Source organism: Macrobrachium nipponense, chromosome 41, assembly GCF_015104395.2.
Source record: "Macrobrachium nipponense isolate FS-2020 chromosome 41, ASM1510439v2, whole genome shotgun sequence".
Classification (NCBI taxonomy): domain Eukaryota; kingdom Metazoa; phylum Arthropoda; class Malacostraca; order Decapoda; family Palaemonidae; genus Macrobrachium; species Macrobrachium nipponense.
The window spans coordinates 16,027,929-16,045,428 of record NC_061102.1 but is presented as its reverse complement, the minus strand read 5'-3'; the positions used below and the strand labels follow the sequence as shown (position 1 = coordinate 16,045,428).

The 17,500-nt window shown below is 36.2% G+C and overlaps 1 protein-coding gene across 1 annotated transcript in view; it reads right to left on the bottom strand.

Moving 5' to 3' along the window:
* LOC135212536 (bromodomain-containing protein 4-like) overlaps window positions 1-17,500 on the bottom strand; it is a 39,528-nt gene that overhangs the window by 18,106 nt on the left and 3,922 nt on the right. The window contains exon 3 of the mRNA XM_064246063.1: window positions 3,772-3,907. Coding sequence (XP_064102133.1) covers window positions 3,772-3,907 — 136 coding nt within the window. The remainder of the gene's footprint in view (window positions 1-3,771; window positions 3,908-17,500) is intronic.

Below are 17,500 nucleotides of genomic sequence, written 5' to 3'. Positions count from 1 at the left end.
ATATGCAAAGAAAGTTAGCTAGTGAATTCACGCATTAGTTTGGGCCCAGCTGCTGACGGTGGTAGTACAGTGAGCGTTAGGAATTCATCGGTGAAAACAATGATTTTAATATGATGATGAGTACTTTGTGAAACTTTGAACTACTCCTCTAATATAATTTAATGCTAGGCATGTTATGGCGATAGTTTTTTTTAGTGTTAATGAAATAGTTTAGCGTTTTTGTTGTACTCGAGAGATGAACTATATACATATATATATATATATATATATATATATATATATATATATTATATATATATATATATAGATATAGTATAGTAGTATTGTATAGTATATATATTGTATATATATGTTCCATGAATGTGGTAACCTTCCATTGCTACTCCGCTCCTCAAAAAAAAAAAAAAAAAAAAAAATAGAGAATCCTTGTATTGAATTATGGCGATAAATATATTTTTTTAGTGTAAATGAGTTAGTTTATAGTTTTTATTGAAATCGAGAGATTATATATATAAAATATACAATATATATTATATATATATATTTAATAATATATTATATATATAATATATTATCTAATTATATCGTTAGCTCATCTGAAGAACCCCCCAACTGTACGCCAAGCAATATTTTCATATTTCTTTATAACAGTACGGTGGGTGACAGTTCGCAATGATCCGTTAGAAATGAAGACTTGCGGGCTTTGGTTAAATGGACTGGGAACTTAGCTGGGTCGGGTGACGACGGTCCCTGGAAAGCAAAGCTATTTGACTTTTATTCATTCTACCGGACGCACAGTTGAGCAAAAGCGGGTTATTGTACTGCGTACTAAAGTAGATTCACATCTACTTGAGTAGGCCAGTCCCTTACGACGCTCATATTGGCTGTTGATAAACCAATCACAAGGCTGGAAACTCTCAGTCTCTCTCGAGAGTTCACATGGGTAAGATGTATGTTCCACGTCTCTTTGAAAGACAAAAGAGGTGGAACATAGATCCTACCCATGTAAACTCTCTCGAGAGACTGAGAGTTTCCAGCCATGTCATTGGTTTATCAACAGCAAATCGGGAGCGTCGTAAGGGACTGTCCTAAATGTGAATCTAGTATAGTAGACACTAGAAGAAGCGCTTGGTTTTACGGCCATCTGGTTCAGTTTCTAAGCCTTTGGTGCCCCGAGTGGTAGTTGTGGAATGGATTTCACACCTTTCCTCTTTATCCTCCGCGTGAAAACTCTGGAGTTCTATGCAATAGTTTATATGTTTCAGTATATTTTATTATATCAAAAGTGTAACGCAGCTAATCAGTCTTTAATTTTCTAAAAGTCTAATTATTTGCGTTTAATGTTACAAATGTCAAGTGTCGACCCTAATGCTATTCTCCTTGCACTTTAATAAATTTTTATTAATTTTTTAGCCTGTTCATTTATTTTATCTTTTTGATAAGCGAGATCTCGTCTTTCTGCCTTTTCCTTTTACTTTCTCTTACTTCTTTATGAGCTCCATATTCTTTGGAAGCTTGAAATTCAAGTCAGTGACCCCCGTGGTTTTGTTCCATATGAGTAGGGTTCATCTTCTGAATAATATAATAATGATAATGATACTAATAATAATAATAATAACTAGTAGCATGAGTCTTCAAATGGAGAAACAAATCCAGTTATAGAAATTTCAATATATGTAAATTTACATTACTGAGGATTTGTTTCTCCAATAATAATAAAGAATTAATAAAATAATTAAAAATAATAAAAATTTTATATTAGTAGTTATTATTATTATTAATAGTTGATGATGATGATGATGATGATGATGATGATGATTCACGCACTTCCTCAGGGCTATCCATATGCTACTCCATTTTAATTTTTTTCCATCAAAAGGCGTCATACGTAAATTGAACCGAATACGAGGGAACGAATTCATCTGCCGAGCTACAGATTGTCCACCACTGTTACTTAACTGTCATCGGTGAATCCGGGCGAGTATCATATGTCGGTGTGGTTCAGCGTGGAAGCATTTGTTTTATTGCTGCGAACATTAAGCGTAGGACCTTAAACGTCATCATTTAACTTTTGTTTATTTATTTTCGTCTCATTACATGGAAGTTAGGATGGATTATGGCCTTCTTCGTGAAGGTGACGATTCTGTTCAGGGTTTGTGATACGTTAGTCGTGTGCTTGTTTATCCGCAAGGTTATGATTTTCTCGTAATTGTTGTTCAGGATTACTATATATATATGTATGTATATATAATATATTAATATATATATATTATATATATATATATATATATATATATATATATATATTATATTACATTATATATAAAGGTATACGCCACGAAGGAAAAATAAACACTGGAGTAGCTTATACCTTTATTTATGCATTTATCACGTTCCAAACTCTCTCTCTCTCTCTCTCTCTCTCTCTCTCTCTCTCTCTCTCTCTCTCTCTGACACAGGCTGTAACTAATACTGGTTTGTAAATGGCTTTTAAGATATCGTATGCTCATGCTTACGTAATAACCACGTGCATGTATGTGCCCTACGTTGGTGCATAGTCAAACGTTGAAGGAAAACGTTTTCATAAAATACCACTCAAAACGATTTAATTACTCATTGTCAAGAATTGTATATAAATATGAATATGACTATAATGAAGTAAAAATGTGAATACTATTTCCTTTATTTCTCTTCTGCTGTAGTCATGTATGTCAAAGTACGTACAAAGGTCAGTAAATGCAAATATTTCTCTTTACAATTTATCAATATAAATCTATTTAACGTTACATTGCGGCAGTTATAGACTTCCAAAACACGCATTTGAAGACAATCGTGGGGCTTGACAAACAAGTAGGCTGAAAGTGTGAGAAGTGAAGAGATATGGGTATATGGTAAAACGGCCAGGATATTTAAACGTATGGTTATTTATGAAGGGTTTATAAGGGGGTTTGGTCTTGTGGAATAATTAGCAACTGGGGTTTGGTCTTGTGGATTAATTAGGAACTGGGGTTTGGTCTTGTGGAATAATTAGCAACTGGGGTTTGGTCTTGTGGAATAATTAGTAACTGGGGTTTGGTCTTGTGGAATAATTAGAATGGGGGGGTCAATGGTCTTGTGGAATAATTAGCAACTGGGGTTTGGTCTTGAAAGAATCGAGAACGATAGTTTGGTGGTGATTGAATAATCAGCAACTGGTAATCAAGTTGATGGATGAATGTATGACAGAAATGTGATGTAATGATAGAAGTGAAAAGTGCTCAAGAAGCAAGAGAGCGCTTCAGTATTCAGGATCTTTCCTTCGTCATTAGAGGGTATAAATCTACCAGTGACCAATACTGTGCTTCTTTCCTAGATTATTTATTGGTAAATGGCTAATGCCTTGTGTGTGTATATATATATAATGACATGTCTAAATACACTTAAAAATGTGAATATAAATACGTGTATGTATATTATGTATACATGTGTATAGATGCACATATAAATGTGTGTATAATACATGTGTATGTATGTATGTATGTAGTATATATATATATATATATATATATATATATATATATATATATATATATATATATATATATATATATACACACATATATATGTGTGTGTGTATTTTTGTGCAGTTCTTATACATTTTTGTAACAATACCATGAGAATGTATATAAGTATGCAGTTATTTACCCAACCCTTACATATCTACGCCAAACAAACAAAAAAAAAACATTTCAAAATTCAGTAACGAGCAATACATAGCGTTTGTGTACTCACTTCGATCCATGGCTACGGTGTCATCTAATTTCTGGCCTGCCCGATTATTTGCCGTGATGATGACCTTGGGTCGTGAGAGGTGTTGACCCTTCAGATGACCTCTTCTGGAGACCCCTCCCCGATGGTGACTCCGGCCCTTTGGAAATTAAGGGAAATAATATCATTAGGATTCCTTGAATTTCCTTCTTGTTCGTATTCATTCTGCTCAGAGTTGGTGTTCGAAGGTAGTCAGGGTTAAGAAGACATAAGGCTAGCCATATACTAGTGTAGATTCACATCAAGCTTGCATCTGATGTCTAGGCCAGTCCCTTACGACGCTCCTGATTGGCTGTTGATAAGCTAATCACAGGGCTGGAAACCCTCAGTCTCTCGAGAGAGTTCTCAGAGGCAGGATGTATGTTCCACCTTTCCTTAGGGATACTTTTAAAAGCCGTATCCCTCAGGAAAGATGGAATACACATCCTGGCTATGTGAACTCTCGAGAGAGACTGAGAGTTCCCTGCCCTGTGGTTGGCTTATCAGCAGCCAATCAGCGGCGTCGTAAGGGACTGGCCTAGACATCAGATGCACGCTTGATGTGAATCTACTATAGTATGTTGGCGTGTGCAGTCTGTGAACAGTTAAAATCTTAGTTATTGTCTACGCGGGGAATAAGCCTGCAAAATACTTTGTTGTTGCGGGGGTAAGAAAGGCTAAAAAGGTCTGAAGAAGGTGTTTTGCGTTGAGTTAAAGATACAGGAATTTTAGGATGTTTTATTTAGGATTTATTTATTAGAATCAAAATGTAGAAAATAAATGATGTGCATGTTAAACACTTTAGGAAAATCATTTCAAATAAAATATAGCGTACTTATTTTAATTTTCGTTGATGAAATTGATGCAACAAAGTTTTATTTGACCGTAGATTTTAGCATGCGCCCTGAGTAAGCTGGAAATCGGATCACGCTTTGTATAATTATAAATCGATTGAGTGATGCCCTAAAGAGGATTTAAACCTTTATCTTATTGTTTCCTTGAAGGAAAACTTGAGCTTTGTCAAGAGGTGTAGTATTTATACAGACAAGAACGTAAATGATATGCCCGAAAAACGTCGGATAGTAAAGGTCGGATGTGATTTGCATACTGTTCCAGATTCTACGATTGTTTATAGCAGCGTAGCTTTTGTTAATTATGGAAACTTGAGAAATATTCGAAATTAATTATTGCAGACAGGTTCCTATTTGGTAGTTTGAACAGCCTCTTTCATGTGATATTTCACTTGTAACATAATGAATAGAGACATTGTCAGCATATTTTTATTCGGTATTTTTCGTTCTCTCCCACTTGTAAACATACGCAAGATCTCTGTGTTGATATGCTTGCTAGTCTACAACTTAATGAAAGTCTAATTCCTTGAAAGAAGTAACATTTTACTTCATGCAACTAAATTTTAGAGTTTGATGTGACGCAAGCTGTATAAGAAAGCCAGTGCCATTGAATTCGCTATCAACCTCATTTATGAATTATTACTGTTTAGCAGCTTGAAGCTGCTGTGACATTTACGTAATTTTTGAAGACAGGAAGTTACATTGCTGTTTATTTTTATTGCAATGCTGAAAGTTTGGGAGAAACTTCTGACGTTTCCAACTTGTGCGAAGGATATGTTGTAGTATTTCGTTGTTGGAAGCTTGTTTCGGTTTTCATACAGCATTCAAGTTTATCATGAAAACTGAAGATAATTTAAAGAATTAAATAATGCGCCGAAGTTTCTTCGGCGCAGTCGAGTTTTCTGTACAACGTATAATGCTGTATAAAACCTTCAACTGTAGTAGACTCACATTACCCGTGATTATAATGTCTAGGCCAGTCCCTTAAGACGCTCCTGATTGGCTGTTGATAAGTCAATCACGGGGTTAGAAACTCTGAGTCTCTCAAGAGAGTTCACACGGGCAGGATGTGTTCCTCTTCTACTGAGGGATACTTATGAAAGACGTATCCCTCAGTAGAGGTGGAACATACATCCTGCCTATGTGAACTCTAGAGAGAGACTTGAGAGTTTCCAGCCCTGTGATTGGCTTATCAACAACCAATTAAGAGCATCGTGAGGAACTGGCCTATACATAAGATGCACTGGTGATGTGAACCTACTACAGTATGACAGGCAGCTCTCCAGTTGCTCACCAGATGCGGTAGAGTGAGGTTGCGTCCCATGGCTCAGGAAAGCGCTGGCAGATGTACGGTCCATGGCTAACTTTAACCTTAAATAAAATAAAAACTACTGAGGCTAGAGGGTTGCAATTTGGTATGTTTGATGATTGGAGGGTGGATGATCAATATACCAATTTGCAGCCTTCTAACCACAGTAGTTCTTTAGATCTGAGGAGACAGACAGACAAACAGAGCCGGGACAATAGTTTTCTTTTACAGAAAACTAAAATGCAGAAACCATTAACTTTTTCGTGTTAAGTAAAATGTTCATGTTACGTAGGTATTTCGTCATTCTTTAGAGAGGTAAAAGTTTAGACCAGATCTTGCCGCGTTTTATCGTAACATGGGTTTATTCTCCTAATTACTGTTAATATGTAAAATTTTCTGTGGTCTGTTGGTGTCATTAGTATTTATGTCACACTTATTAAATCACTGCAGAAACAAAGGAGTTCAGTTCCCGGGCATTCCATGAGGTGTCAGAGATATATATTTCTGGTGATAGAAGTTCACTCTCGACGTGGTTCGGAAGTCACGTTGCTGAATAGCCACTGGTTCCATGCAACGTAAAAACACCATACAAACAAACAAACTACAGCACAAAGAAACTGTCCTATTTCGTTATGTTCCCTTTTTATTTGATTTTTACTTATTACTATTCCGTAAATGCACTCATTCTTTATTATTTTTTGTGGTATTTTGCGTGGCATTCGGCAACTTTGCTGTTGCGTTTCAAGCCTCCTTTGTATTTTGTGTTGTTTATATGATTTTTACAGGATAAAATCCTATTCCCTATCCATAGGTTTTACTGAATTTTGTTATTTTCCCCTATTCCCTTTTTTCCAAGTAATTAGGCCTACTTTCTTATCAGTGAACTGTCAAGAAATTTTAGCTTTGCCCGACAGTAAACTCGGCCTGGAAGAGTGCTACTGTGGCGCAGAAACTGCCGAATTTATAGAGAAAGCATTTTTTACGATGTTTTCCAGAGTTGATGCCAGCATTGAGTCAGGTGTGCTGTTTTTATGAGCGGACAACCTTTCCTGTTTTTGTTATGACCAATCAGTGTCGGCTTTTTATGTGTGACCATGTCTCGTGAGGCTTGAGAAATTGCCTGCCAGACTCTCTCTCTCTCTATGGCATTCCTCAAGTTTTTATTTATTTATTTGTTATTATTATTCTGAACGTTCCGTTTTCCTTTTTAATAGCTGTTTCCTTCTTCCTTCTTTCAACGGCGTCTTCATCATTTTCTCATTGAAGTGATGTAATTTCAAAATCAAGAATTGTGAAGGAATTGGCTTTTAGTAAAGAATTGTTTCTGAAAGAATAGGATTTGATATTTATCTGTCATATCTTGGAGATGCCTAACGAAGTATTCGTGAGAGAGATTCGGCGCCACAAATGTGCAAAGTATTTAGTCTTCAGTTCAGTAGTATATCTTTGGTTTAACCAGACCACCGAGCTGATTTACAGCTCTCTTAGGGCTGGCCCGAAGGTTTAGATTTTTATTTACTTGGCTAGCGACCAATTGGTTACTTCGCAAAGGGACCTACAGCTTATTGTGGAATCCGAACCACATTACATCGAGAATTGAATTTCTAATCACCAGAAGCATTTAGTCTTAAAACTACCTTTTCACTCTTAATCCCTGAAACTTGTTAATCATTGACATCGTGTTGCTACTGTTACGAGAAATCTAGTTGTTCATGATATCTGTTGCACTTCATAATCGAGAACCAGTAAGCTGAGAAACCTTTCCAAGAATTTAACAGGATAGAAATAAGTTTTGAAGTAACAAATATTTTTCAATGCCGAGATTATTGTGTTAATATAACTTATTGAATTAATGTGCTTCACTTAGGTTTTGAAATAACAAAATTGATTTTTCGAGGCTATTAGTTGTGTTAAGATAACTTAAAGAATTCATTTGGTTCAGATAAAACTTCTGAAATTTATTTGCTTATTTGAGTTTCTAAATATCACTATGACTTATAAAAGTACATTTGGTTCACGTAAGTTTTGAAGCAACGAAAGGTTTGTAGTGACAACATTAGTGTTTTGTACGCTAAGACTTTCTTGTTAGGATAACTTATCAAATTTTTTGGTTTCACATAAGTTGTTGTGCCAATATAATCACAAACTTAACTGTTTCACAAATGTTTTTGTGCCAACATAATCGGCAAATTAACTTGCTTTGCAGAAGTATTTAAGAAACAATATTAATTTTTCGAGGTCGAGGTTATTGAGTTAAGATAACTTCTAAAATTAATTTACTTCACATAAGTTTTAGGTAACAATGTAACTGGAAGAACGATACTTGTAATTATTCAAGTGCCACAGTGGCGTGGTTGGTATGGTCTTTGTATGCCACCTCGGTGGCCGCGAGTTCGATTCTTGGGCATTCCATTGAGGGGTCAGAGATGTGTATTTCTGGTGTTAGAAGTTCGGGAGTCACGTAAAGCCGTTGGTCCCGTTGCTGAATAACCACTGGTTCCATGCAACGTAAAAACTCCATACGAACAAACAAACTATTATAATTATTCGAGACCGAAATTGTGTGAAAATGACTTCTAGATAAAATTCTTCTGCGTTACGTCAATTTTTTTTTGAAGTCACACTTATAGATAGAATTCTGCTTTACTTCAGTTTTGGACTTTCTAAAGCCGAGGTTATTGCGTTAACTCATGAAATTTATTTCCTTCAAATAAGTTGTCAAGTGACTATATTGATTTTTCGAGGCTGACGTTATATTGTGTTAAAATAACCTATTCAATCCATTCGCTTTTCGTAACTTTCCAAAGTAACGATATTGATTCATCGAGTCCGAGATTAAGCCTTCCCCACCCACGGAAGGGGGCGTCGCTAAGTTAAAGCGAAAATAACCGCAGGAGGAGGAGGAGGAGGAGGAGGAGGAGGAATCGTCTCCTTCCTTAAGCCGGACACGTAGCCCCGCATCAATTTTTCCTGGTGATGCACTAAGTTATCGGACGGACGCGACTTCAATGGAAATGGGGAAACGAAACACAAAAATCGGGAACGAGAGAGAGAAAGAGAGAGAGAGAGAGCAGGGACACACATGTTCTCTTTACCTGGAAGGCTGGTGTTCGGTCGTACCCTAATATAGCCATTGTATTTTTTCCTTTGAAGTAAAGCCTTCGTGTTTTATGTTATAAATATTATTATTTTGGGTTTTTTGTTGCACAGGTAATTCATATATAAGAACGACCCTTAATTACGTACTCGAATCAGTGTTGCTTTTATTGCTATTTTTTCCTTTGTTTAAAGTAAAACCTTCGTGTCTTATGTTATAAATATTATTGTGTTTTTTGTTGCAAATGTAATTCATATATAAGAACGACTCTTAATTACACAGGTACTGAACATTGATATTTTCACTTGAATCACCGTTGCTTTTATTGCTAACTATTTAAAAAAAAATTTCATCATTTTAAAAATTTGCATTTATAACTTAAATTTGACATTATTGGTTGTTTAGGTACTTTGAATTTGCGGCATGGCTGTAATCATTTTCTATTCTAAAACCAGAATTTGTTGTGGCTTGTTAGAGAACCTTTGTAATTTGAAACGAGTTGCCTTTTAAAAAATTTCATTCGGAAAATGGACGGTTAGTTTGACCAAAGAGAAATGAGGTTGTCCGATTCTAGTTTCCTGGTAAATCTCACGGTCTGGCGCTCTCGGGTAGTTGTTTCTTAACATTATTAGATATATTATAGTGAAGTTAAGTCATATTGTGGCTGTTTGATAGGAATAACTTTGTTGCTGCTCGGTGTCTTCTTTGCCTAGTTCGCCTTTGGATGTAATTTTTCGCACAAAATGATTGACATTTAAGTTTCCTCGTAGGAGGGTATAGTGCCGTCAGTGCACCTCACGTAGTACTCTGTAGGCATTACTTGAGGGTCTTTGCAGAGTGTCTTCTTCCCATAGCTGCAACCGCTCTCATTTCTTCTACTGTACCTCCGTTCATATTATCTCTATTCCATCTACATTTCCACCCTCTCTAAAATTGTTTCCTAAGGCAAGTGTGAAGTTTTCCTCCTGTTAACCTTTCAAACCTTATTACTGTCACTTTCCCTTTCAGCGTTGAACGACCTCATAGGTCCCAGCGCTTGGCTTTTGGCCTAAATTCTATATTCTACCCTTTTAAAGCAAAACAACGTTTGCTTTTGATTGCTGGTCAAATCGTGATCAGTAAAACTTTCCTTGTTACCAGATTTTGTGACTTGAGATTTACTGCATTACTACAAACACCTAAACAAGGAAGTTAAAGTTGCCTAGGCCTGTATCTCCACCCTCCGGAATGCCAAGTTGCTGGATGACCCTTTCACCCCATTTTTTCGTGTATTTGCAGTTTAGCACATCTTGCTAAATCATCCTTTAGTGTAAACGGTTACTATTCCGACAGACAGCACAGCCTTCATTTCAGATATCTTGTTTACGAATGTCTTCACTAACAGAGGTGGTATTACGTAGGTCACTGAGTGGTCGTATTGTTGCGGGAAGACTTGATAAAAGATACATCAGTTTTTTTTAGAACACTTTTTCATCCGCTTAAAAGAAGTAGACCATTATGTTGTACATACATAGTGTGTTTTTGCCTCATTTTCAGGTAGTTTTGAAAATAATTTTCAAGGAAGTATGTAAGTGTGCCGTGTGATCATAACTTTGTGAAGGGGAACCATCCGGAATAAAGAGAATGCTTGTGTTAAAAAAAAAAAAAAAAAAAGGGGGGGGGGGGGGAGTTCACGAACAGCATCCCATTTATTTCGTTGTTTCATCTGAATGAACATGTATCTCACAAAATTTGTATTTGTGAAAAAAAAAGTTGTTCCTTTCATGTTCTAAGAATGGAACACAGGTTTCACCCCCTTTACCTTGGAAAAAAACAAGACAACAGGATTTTCTAGATCTTGCAATATACTGTTTAGGTTTGGTGTTTGCAGCAGTGGGCTATAAGAAGCCAAAATATAGATCAAAGAAGTGAAACACCAGTAAATGAATGCAATTTACTATGAAGTGGAGATAACGGAGGAAATATTGACAATGAAACCCACTGAAACAGCCGCACAATATCATCTCTGCAAGTACCTCACATTCACGCCAAAGTAAACTAATGAATGAATACAAAGAAATGATATGAATATTCATTTTCAGTTTAATGCAGAATGCATGCTGAATGAATTTTAAAAAATAATAATAAACTAGAAATAGAATGAATTGCTAAAGCATATTTGAGTCTCTTAAAGACAGTTCGTGAATCGGTGCGAGTAGTAGTAGCCTATCTCTGCTGACGCTGCATTCTTATCATTATCAGTATGCGACTCAACGTGAAGCTTCTCGCGTAGTGGAAATATCTAGGTTAAGACGTGAAGAGAAAAGATGATTTTATCGAAGTGTTTCTAAATAAAATTCTTATATTATCCGGATCGTTGTATAGTTTTTTTTTTTTTTTTTAAGGAATGTTCTTTAATTCTTGTCAAAAGTAGGGTAGGTACTTGCAAGGGGGTTTGGAATTCACAAAACATTTAAAGCGAAATAAATGGACTTTTCTTTCGGTTAGGTTCATAATTGAGAAAATTTAGCAAGGGGTGATCGCTAAGGTTTGATATGTAGGGTCCATTTTTTTTTTTTTTTTTTTTTAATTTAGACAATCTGAGTGTTTATCGAGACGGCAAGTCCCTCCCCCAAGGACGTGACGTACCTTCCGAAGCACCAACTAATGTACTTCCATTCTGCATACTGACGGAAGAGATGGCCGCAGGAAGAAGGTAAAATGTCTAGAAATGAATTGTTGTTATCTTTCACATGTACTTGAAAATATATGACTACCTTTGCAATGTACAGTATCCTTTTGTTATTATTGCACGCAGTCTGCTTTTCCATAGGTCTTATGTCGCTACGTAATCCATGTTTCCTGTTACCGTTTCAGCATGAGATACGGAGGACTGTCAGGAGACCAGATTCTAACGAAGAGAGGCGAAGTTGGTTGAAATATGCAAAGCTGGAAGTGGACACTTCGCTGCTTTTAAGGTCAGTGATGCTACTGTATCTCGTTCCTTCTTTTACCGATTGGCGTACTAGGTGGATTTGTTCAAATTCCTCTTCCGGAAAATGGTAGATGACATAGCACATAACTCAGTCTGTTTGTTTGTCTGGCTGTTCGATTTGTCTGTCACTCTCATTCTGCGAAATACTACTGTTATAACGGTTGGATTTCACTCTTATTTAGCATGTGATTTGCTCCGGACATGAATTGGGATGAGTTATCAGATGGTCAGGATTTAACAGTTTTTTTTTTTTTTTTTTTATAAATTCAGTGTCTTGCGAACCTTGGATCTTCAATACAGAACTGGAAAGTATATATTTTCCCTTGTATACTTGAAATACTCTGTGTGTGGGGGATGGGGCGGAGGCGTTTAGGGTGGAATTTCTTGTACAATTCAGTACTAGACGTAGCTATTATTACCTGCAGCTAGGAGGTTATGATTTTATTTTTTGGTTAGAATTTTTGTCTGCCAGCAAGATTACTCGACAACACATTAACGAATTTTTTAGATTTTTTAAGAAATTGAGGCTCTCCCAGGGAATAATTGATGTATGGATCTGCACCCGGAACTTGTCTATCGTTTTGTATATTTCTATTGACACTGATGTGTCGCCGTTTGTGAGGTTAGGGCTGTCAGTGCACCTCAAGCTATGCACTGTAGGCATTACTAAAGTGTTTGCAGAGTCCCTTCGGCCCTGAGTTGCACCCACTTCATAGCTTTCATCTTTAAATCTGTTTCTGATTTCTTTATTCCGTCTCCATAGGTTCCAGTGTTTTGATTGTAGTCTCGAGTTACTCTCATCTTCCAGTGTTTGGCCTTTGGCCTTAATTCTACATTCAATTCAATTCAGCAATTAAATCGAGCAGCCAATTGTAGATTTAAATGCTGAGGGAGTGACCCTAATTTCCCTCTTCTTCAATTCTTACCAACGGAGAAAGTTCAGCCCAGTGTCCTGCTTGAAAGCCATGACCACTGGTCGTTCAGAACGTGGGAGTTCTGGCCTACTGTGCGTTCAAATGACGCCACCACAGGCGGCGAAATCAGATTATTAACGATTATCAGAATTACATTCTTCATGTGTCGAACATTTGAGCTTGGGAATATGCGTTAAAATCACTGATGCAGGTTTGTTACGGTGTGAGGACACGCAGTTTATCATGTAATCGACTCGATGGGAATTGTCATCTGTCAATTTGATGCCAGCAATAAAAGTTGATCTTAATTGCCTGAGAAATTATCCGGTTTGGAACGCAGATGAGTTAGCAGTTGGTCGGAGAAGCAGTTTGACGCAGATCATTAAGTTATTAGAAAATGTAGAGTATATACTTAATAACCTTGCTAGGAGTTTTCAGTTGCAAGTTGCAGTGCGTGGTGCATGAGGGAAATCTAGAAAACATCTTCGAGTTTAATAATCTATGACTATTCAAGACTTTCTTCGTCAGTGGATAAATAACTCATTCCTTTAGATGTTACGATATTTTCTCATAAATATCCGCGGAATATTATTTTCCTTTCGACAATTTTAAATGAAATTTCTATGTTTTTCGCGTAACTTTGATTTTGTGAAAACAGCGGATCCTGACTATTGTATTTAGATTTCAACTGGAACGGTTTAGATATAATTGTGGTAACGTAATCGTAAATGAATTGAACTAACTGAAGGTGATGAATTGCAATTGATGAAACATAACTAATCTGATGTTTATAACTTTAGCCCGGATGTGGATGGACTTCCTTTTACCATTTAAATCGAGAGAATTCTTTTTTTTACCATTTAAATCACAGGGAGCGGGATAAACTTAGCGATATCACTTATTATTACCACCGACTCCTTGGCTTACAATATATGAGATACAATCTTGCTAGCAGAAATTCTTTGAGAAATAAAAATCATTGACTGGATATTGATGTTAAGCGAGAAGAAACATACGAGGGGTTCAGCAATTTTATTAACCACAGTTAAGGGTAAAACTCAGACATATTTCAGCATAAATGCTTCCTAAGACTTGTCTGTAGAACGAGTAAGGGGAAGTTGATACATATATGTCAGCATATGCATCGTAGCTAAGATATGAAAGGTTACAGGGAGATCTGCTTACACAAATGTATTTTTATCTGTGCTATGTCGAACTTTCGTGAATCATAGAGCTCTTGTCTGTCAAGAGGCAAAACGAATTAGAGAAATTGATACCATGACTGGAATATTAGAGAGACTAAGAATTACGACGTCGTACGGAGTCCACCAAGAAGAAAATTGTGGAAAGAATTGGCAATAACTCATTGCTTAATGAAGGCTTGTGAGGAAACCTGGTGTGTGAAACTTCCCAGGCTACATACTGTACTGTGTGGCACTTATCTTGGGACGCTTTCGTCACAACCACCTTCCACAATTAACACCTCTTCTGTGGATGGCTGAATTTTGCCAAAATGGAGTCTCTTTCTCCTTATTTTCTGTTGCTCTTTAGAGTAACCTTAAGAGTAACCGGGTCTTGTGATTTTGAAACCTTTTGAAACCTTTCCATGGAACGGCTCAGTGGCGTGGTCGGTATGGTGTTGGCGTGCCCCCCTCGTTGGCTGCGAGTTCGATTCTCGGGCATTCCACTGAGGGGTCAGAGATGTGTATTTCTGGTGATAGAAGTTCATTCTGGTTCGGAAGTCACGTAAAGCCGTTGGTCCCATTGCTTAATAATTACTGGTTCCATGCAACGTAAAAACAATATACAAACAAACAAACAAACAGAAACCTTTCCATGTCACGTTTTGCGTCTGCATAGGTCTTTTTAATTGGATTCATGACCCAGTTGTTTTACGGCATCATTTTTGCAAGGAATGTCTAACATAATTTCTTTCCCAGCAAATTGTAATCTTGACTTTGTATACGGATGCCAAATCCTGCAGTGCCTCTATACTCTTATTAAGCTTAGCTAGAACTTGGGGTATCATTGCCATTTCTTCATTGTTTATTATTTAGAACTGTAACTTATGATCGGTAGATATAAAAGTTTAGTGAATAGAAGTAATCTTAAAAGAAAGGGCGTTGATTTTTTAAAATTTGTGATAAGCAGAGCACAAACTATTCTTCAGTTCCAAAGCGTTTTTCCTTCCGTATTTTCGTGATTAACCTTCAAGAATTTCTGGTGGTAGAAATGAAAGTATTTTGCTTCATGATACATTAGCTGTTGTGGTTGACTTGATATTGATGGATGAGTCAGTCATTCTGCGAGTATTATTGCTTGTTAGAACTTCACTCACTCCAGTGCAGTTACTTTCGAAAAGTGGTTTGTTGGTTTTCACTTAGCTTCAGAGTTCCATTAGGAGTTTTTTTTTTTTCTTCTTCTTTTTTTCCGTTTTTTGAAGTTAGGTCAGAGGTTCCCAACTTATATATATATATATATATATTATATATATATATATATATATATAATATATATATATATATGTGTGTATATATATTATATAATAAAAATTAATATATATGATAATATATATAAAATATATATTAAAAAAAAATATATAATAAATATATATATATATATAATTATATATATATATATATATATATAAAGCCATGCCTCACCTGATCTCTAAAATCCTGATGTCCCCTGTGATGATATACTATAATTCTTATATTCACGGGGAGGAAGCCTAAAAGGCCATTAAACTGGTTTAAACATTTTCGAATTGCCCGCCACCCCCCTGCTTAGAAATCGCCCCACGTTGGGAACCACTGAGTGAGATGGTTTCGGCTTGTCATCCATCTATGCAAGTGCTTTTTCCCTCTTTGACGTTAGATTACCTCATAGTCTATTTGGTTACGTTAATTTGGCTCTTCTCATCCTTCTTCATATGTATCATTATCATATTCTTCAGTTCCTCTTTGTTATAGCTACCTATATAACCAATTAACTGAAATTCGTAGGCTATATATCTATATAAAAACTCCGTTTCATTAAAATCACGAGACTTTGTTTAGGAATCCTTATCACTTTAATAAAGGTAAAGTGTTCCACGCCCTGACCATATCTACTCTGAATATTCTTTTTTTAAGTGAAAGGCAAAGAATTTCAACATAATTAAGGCCTTTAGTTGAGATTTCGTATCCCGCCTCTTCACTCACTTCTCAAGATAGTTTACTGCTTGAAAAACTGCTCCTTCGACAAATAAATCTCTAGGTAATCATTGTTATCATGATATTGGAGACATCTTTTGATACATATAGGTTTTTATATAACTTGACAGAGAGTAAATTCTTTTTAAGTATATCCGAACAATGGCATCTTAAGTATGGTTATTTTTTTAATGTAATAAAGTCTTAGCTTTTCGACAGGTGAAATCTGGCTAAGACTTAGGCACAAAGATCTAATCTTGTTAATCTTGTTAGTAATTGAATACTCAGTTGAATGAACAACAGGGAAGGTCAAAGTTCAACTTTTAGAAGTGTGTATAATTTAATATACCTTGGAAGGTCAAGGATATAATGAACATACGAGCACTCAGAGAGAGAGAGAGAGAGAGAGAGAGGAGAGAGAGAGAGAGAGAGAGAGAGAGAGAGTTGTGTAAATTGCAGATGACGTCGATTATCTTATTCAGTGTCTTAAGAATCCGGTCATACTTTGCAATTCAAGACGTATTAACGCACTTATTTTGACATTTTCCTTTGCTCTTATCCACTTTGCCTAATTTTAGCACGTTTTCAAATTGGAATCAAGAAAATATATGAACAACTTTCGAAAGAAAATATAGAAAGCAATAGAGAAAGTATTGTGATCGCTCCTTTCTTACTGCGATGAAAGCGTTTGGTTTTTCATTTGCTGTTTCCCAATGGAATCTCTTCTCACCTTATTCTCGTTTTCCTTTTCTTTATTGGCCTTTTTTTCTTGGCTCCCCTTTTGTCCTTCCCATTTCTAAATCTCTTCACTTCTCGTATCAGCCGTCTCCTGAAACTCTTCAAAAAGACAGGTGGCACTGCAGTGGAATCAATTAACGTCTGACCTAGTTATAGCAGGCCTTAATTTCTTACATTTTTGATATCATCTCTTAACTTCTGACCTTCCTTTTTATAACATCTAACTTCTGATCTTGGTATACCATCTCTTAATTTCTGGCCGTTTTATAATATCTCTTGACTTCTGACTTTGTTATAACGTCTCTTAACTTCTGACATTGCTATAACATCCCCTAATTTCTGACCTAGTTATAACGTCTCTTAACTTCTGACATTGTTATAACGTCTCTTAATTTTTTACGTAGTTATAACGTCTTAACTTCTGACCTTGTTACAGCATCCCTTAATTAACTTCTGACCTAGTTATAACATGACCTAGTTATAACATCGGCTGAGGACAGGCGAACATCTTGGAGTCCGAGACATAATTGCTAAATTATTTAGGCCTAATGCTTCACGAAGCTTCCCAGCACGATATGTTTGTTGGAAATTCGTCACACACACAGAAATAATTGCTAAAATATTTAGGTCTAATGCT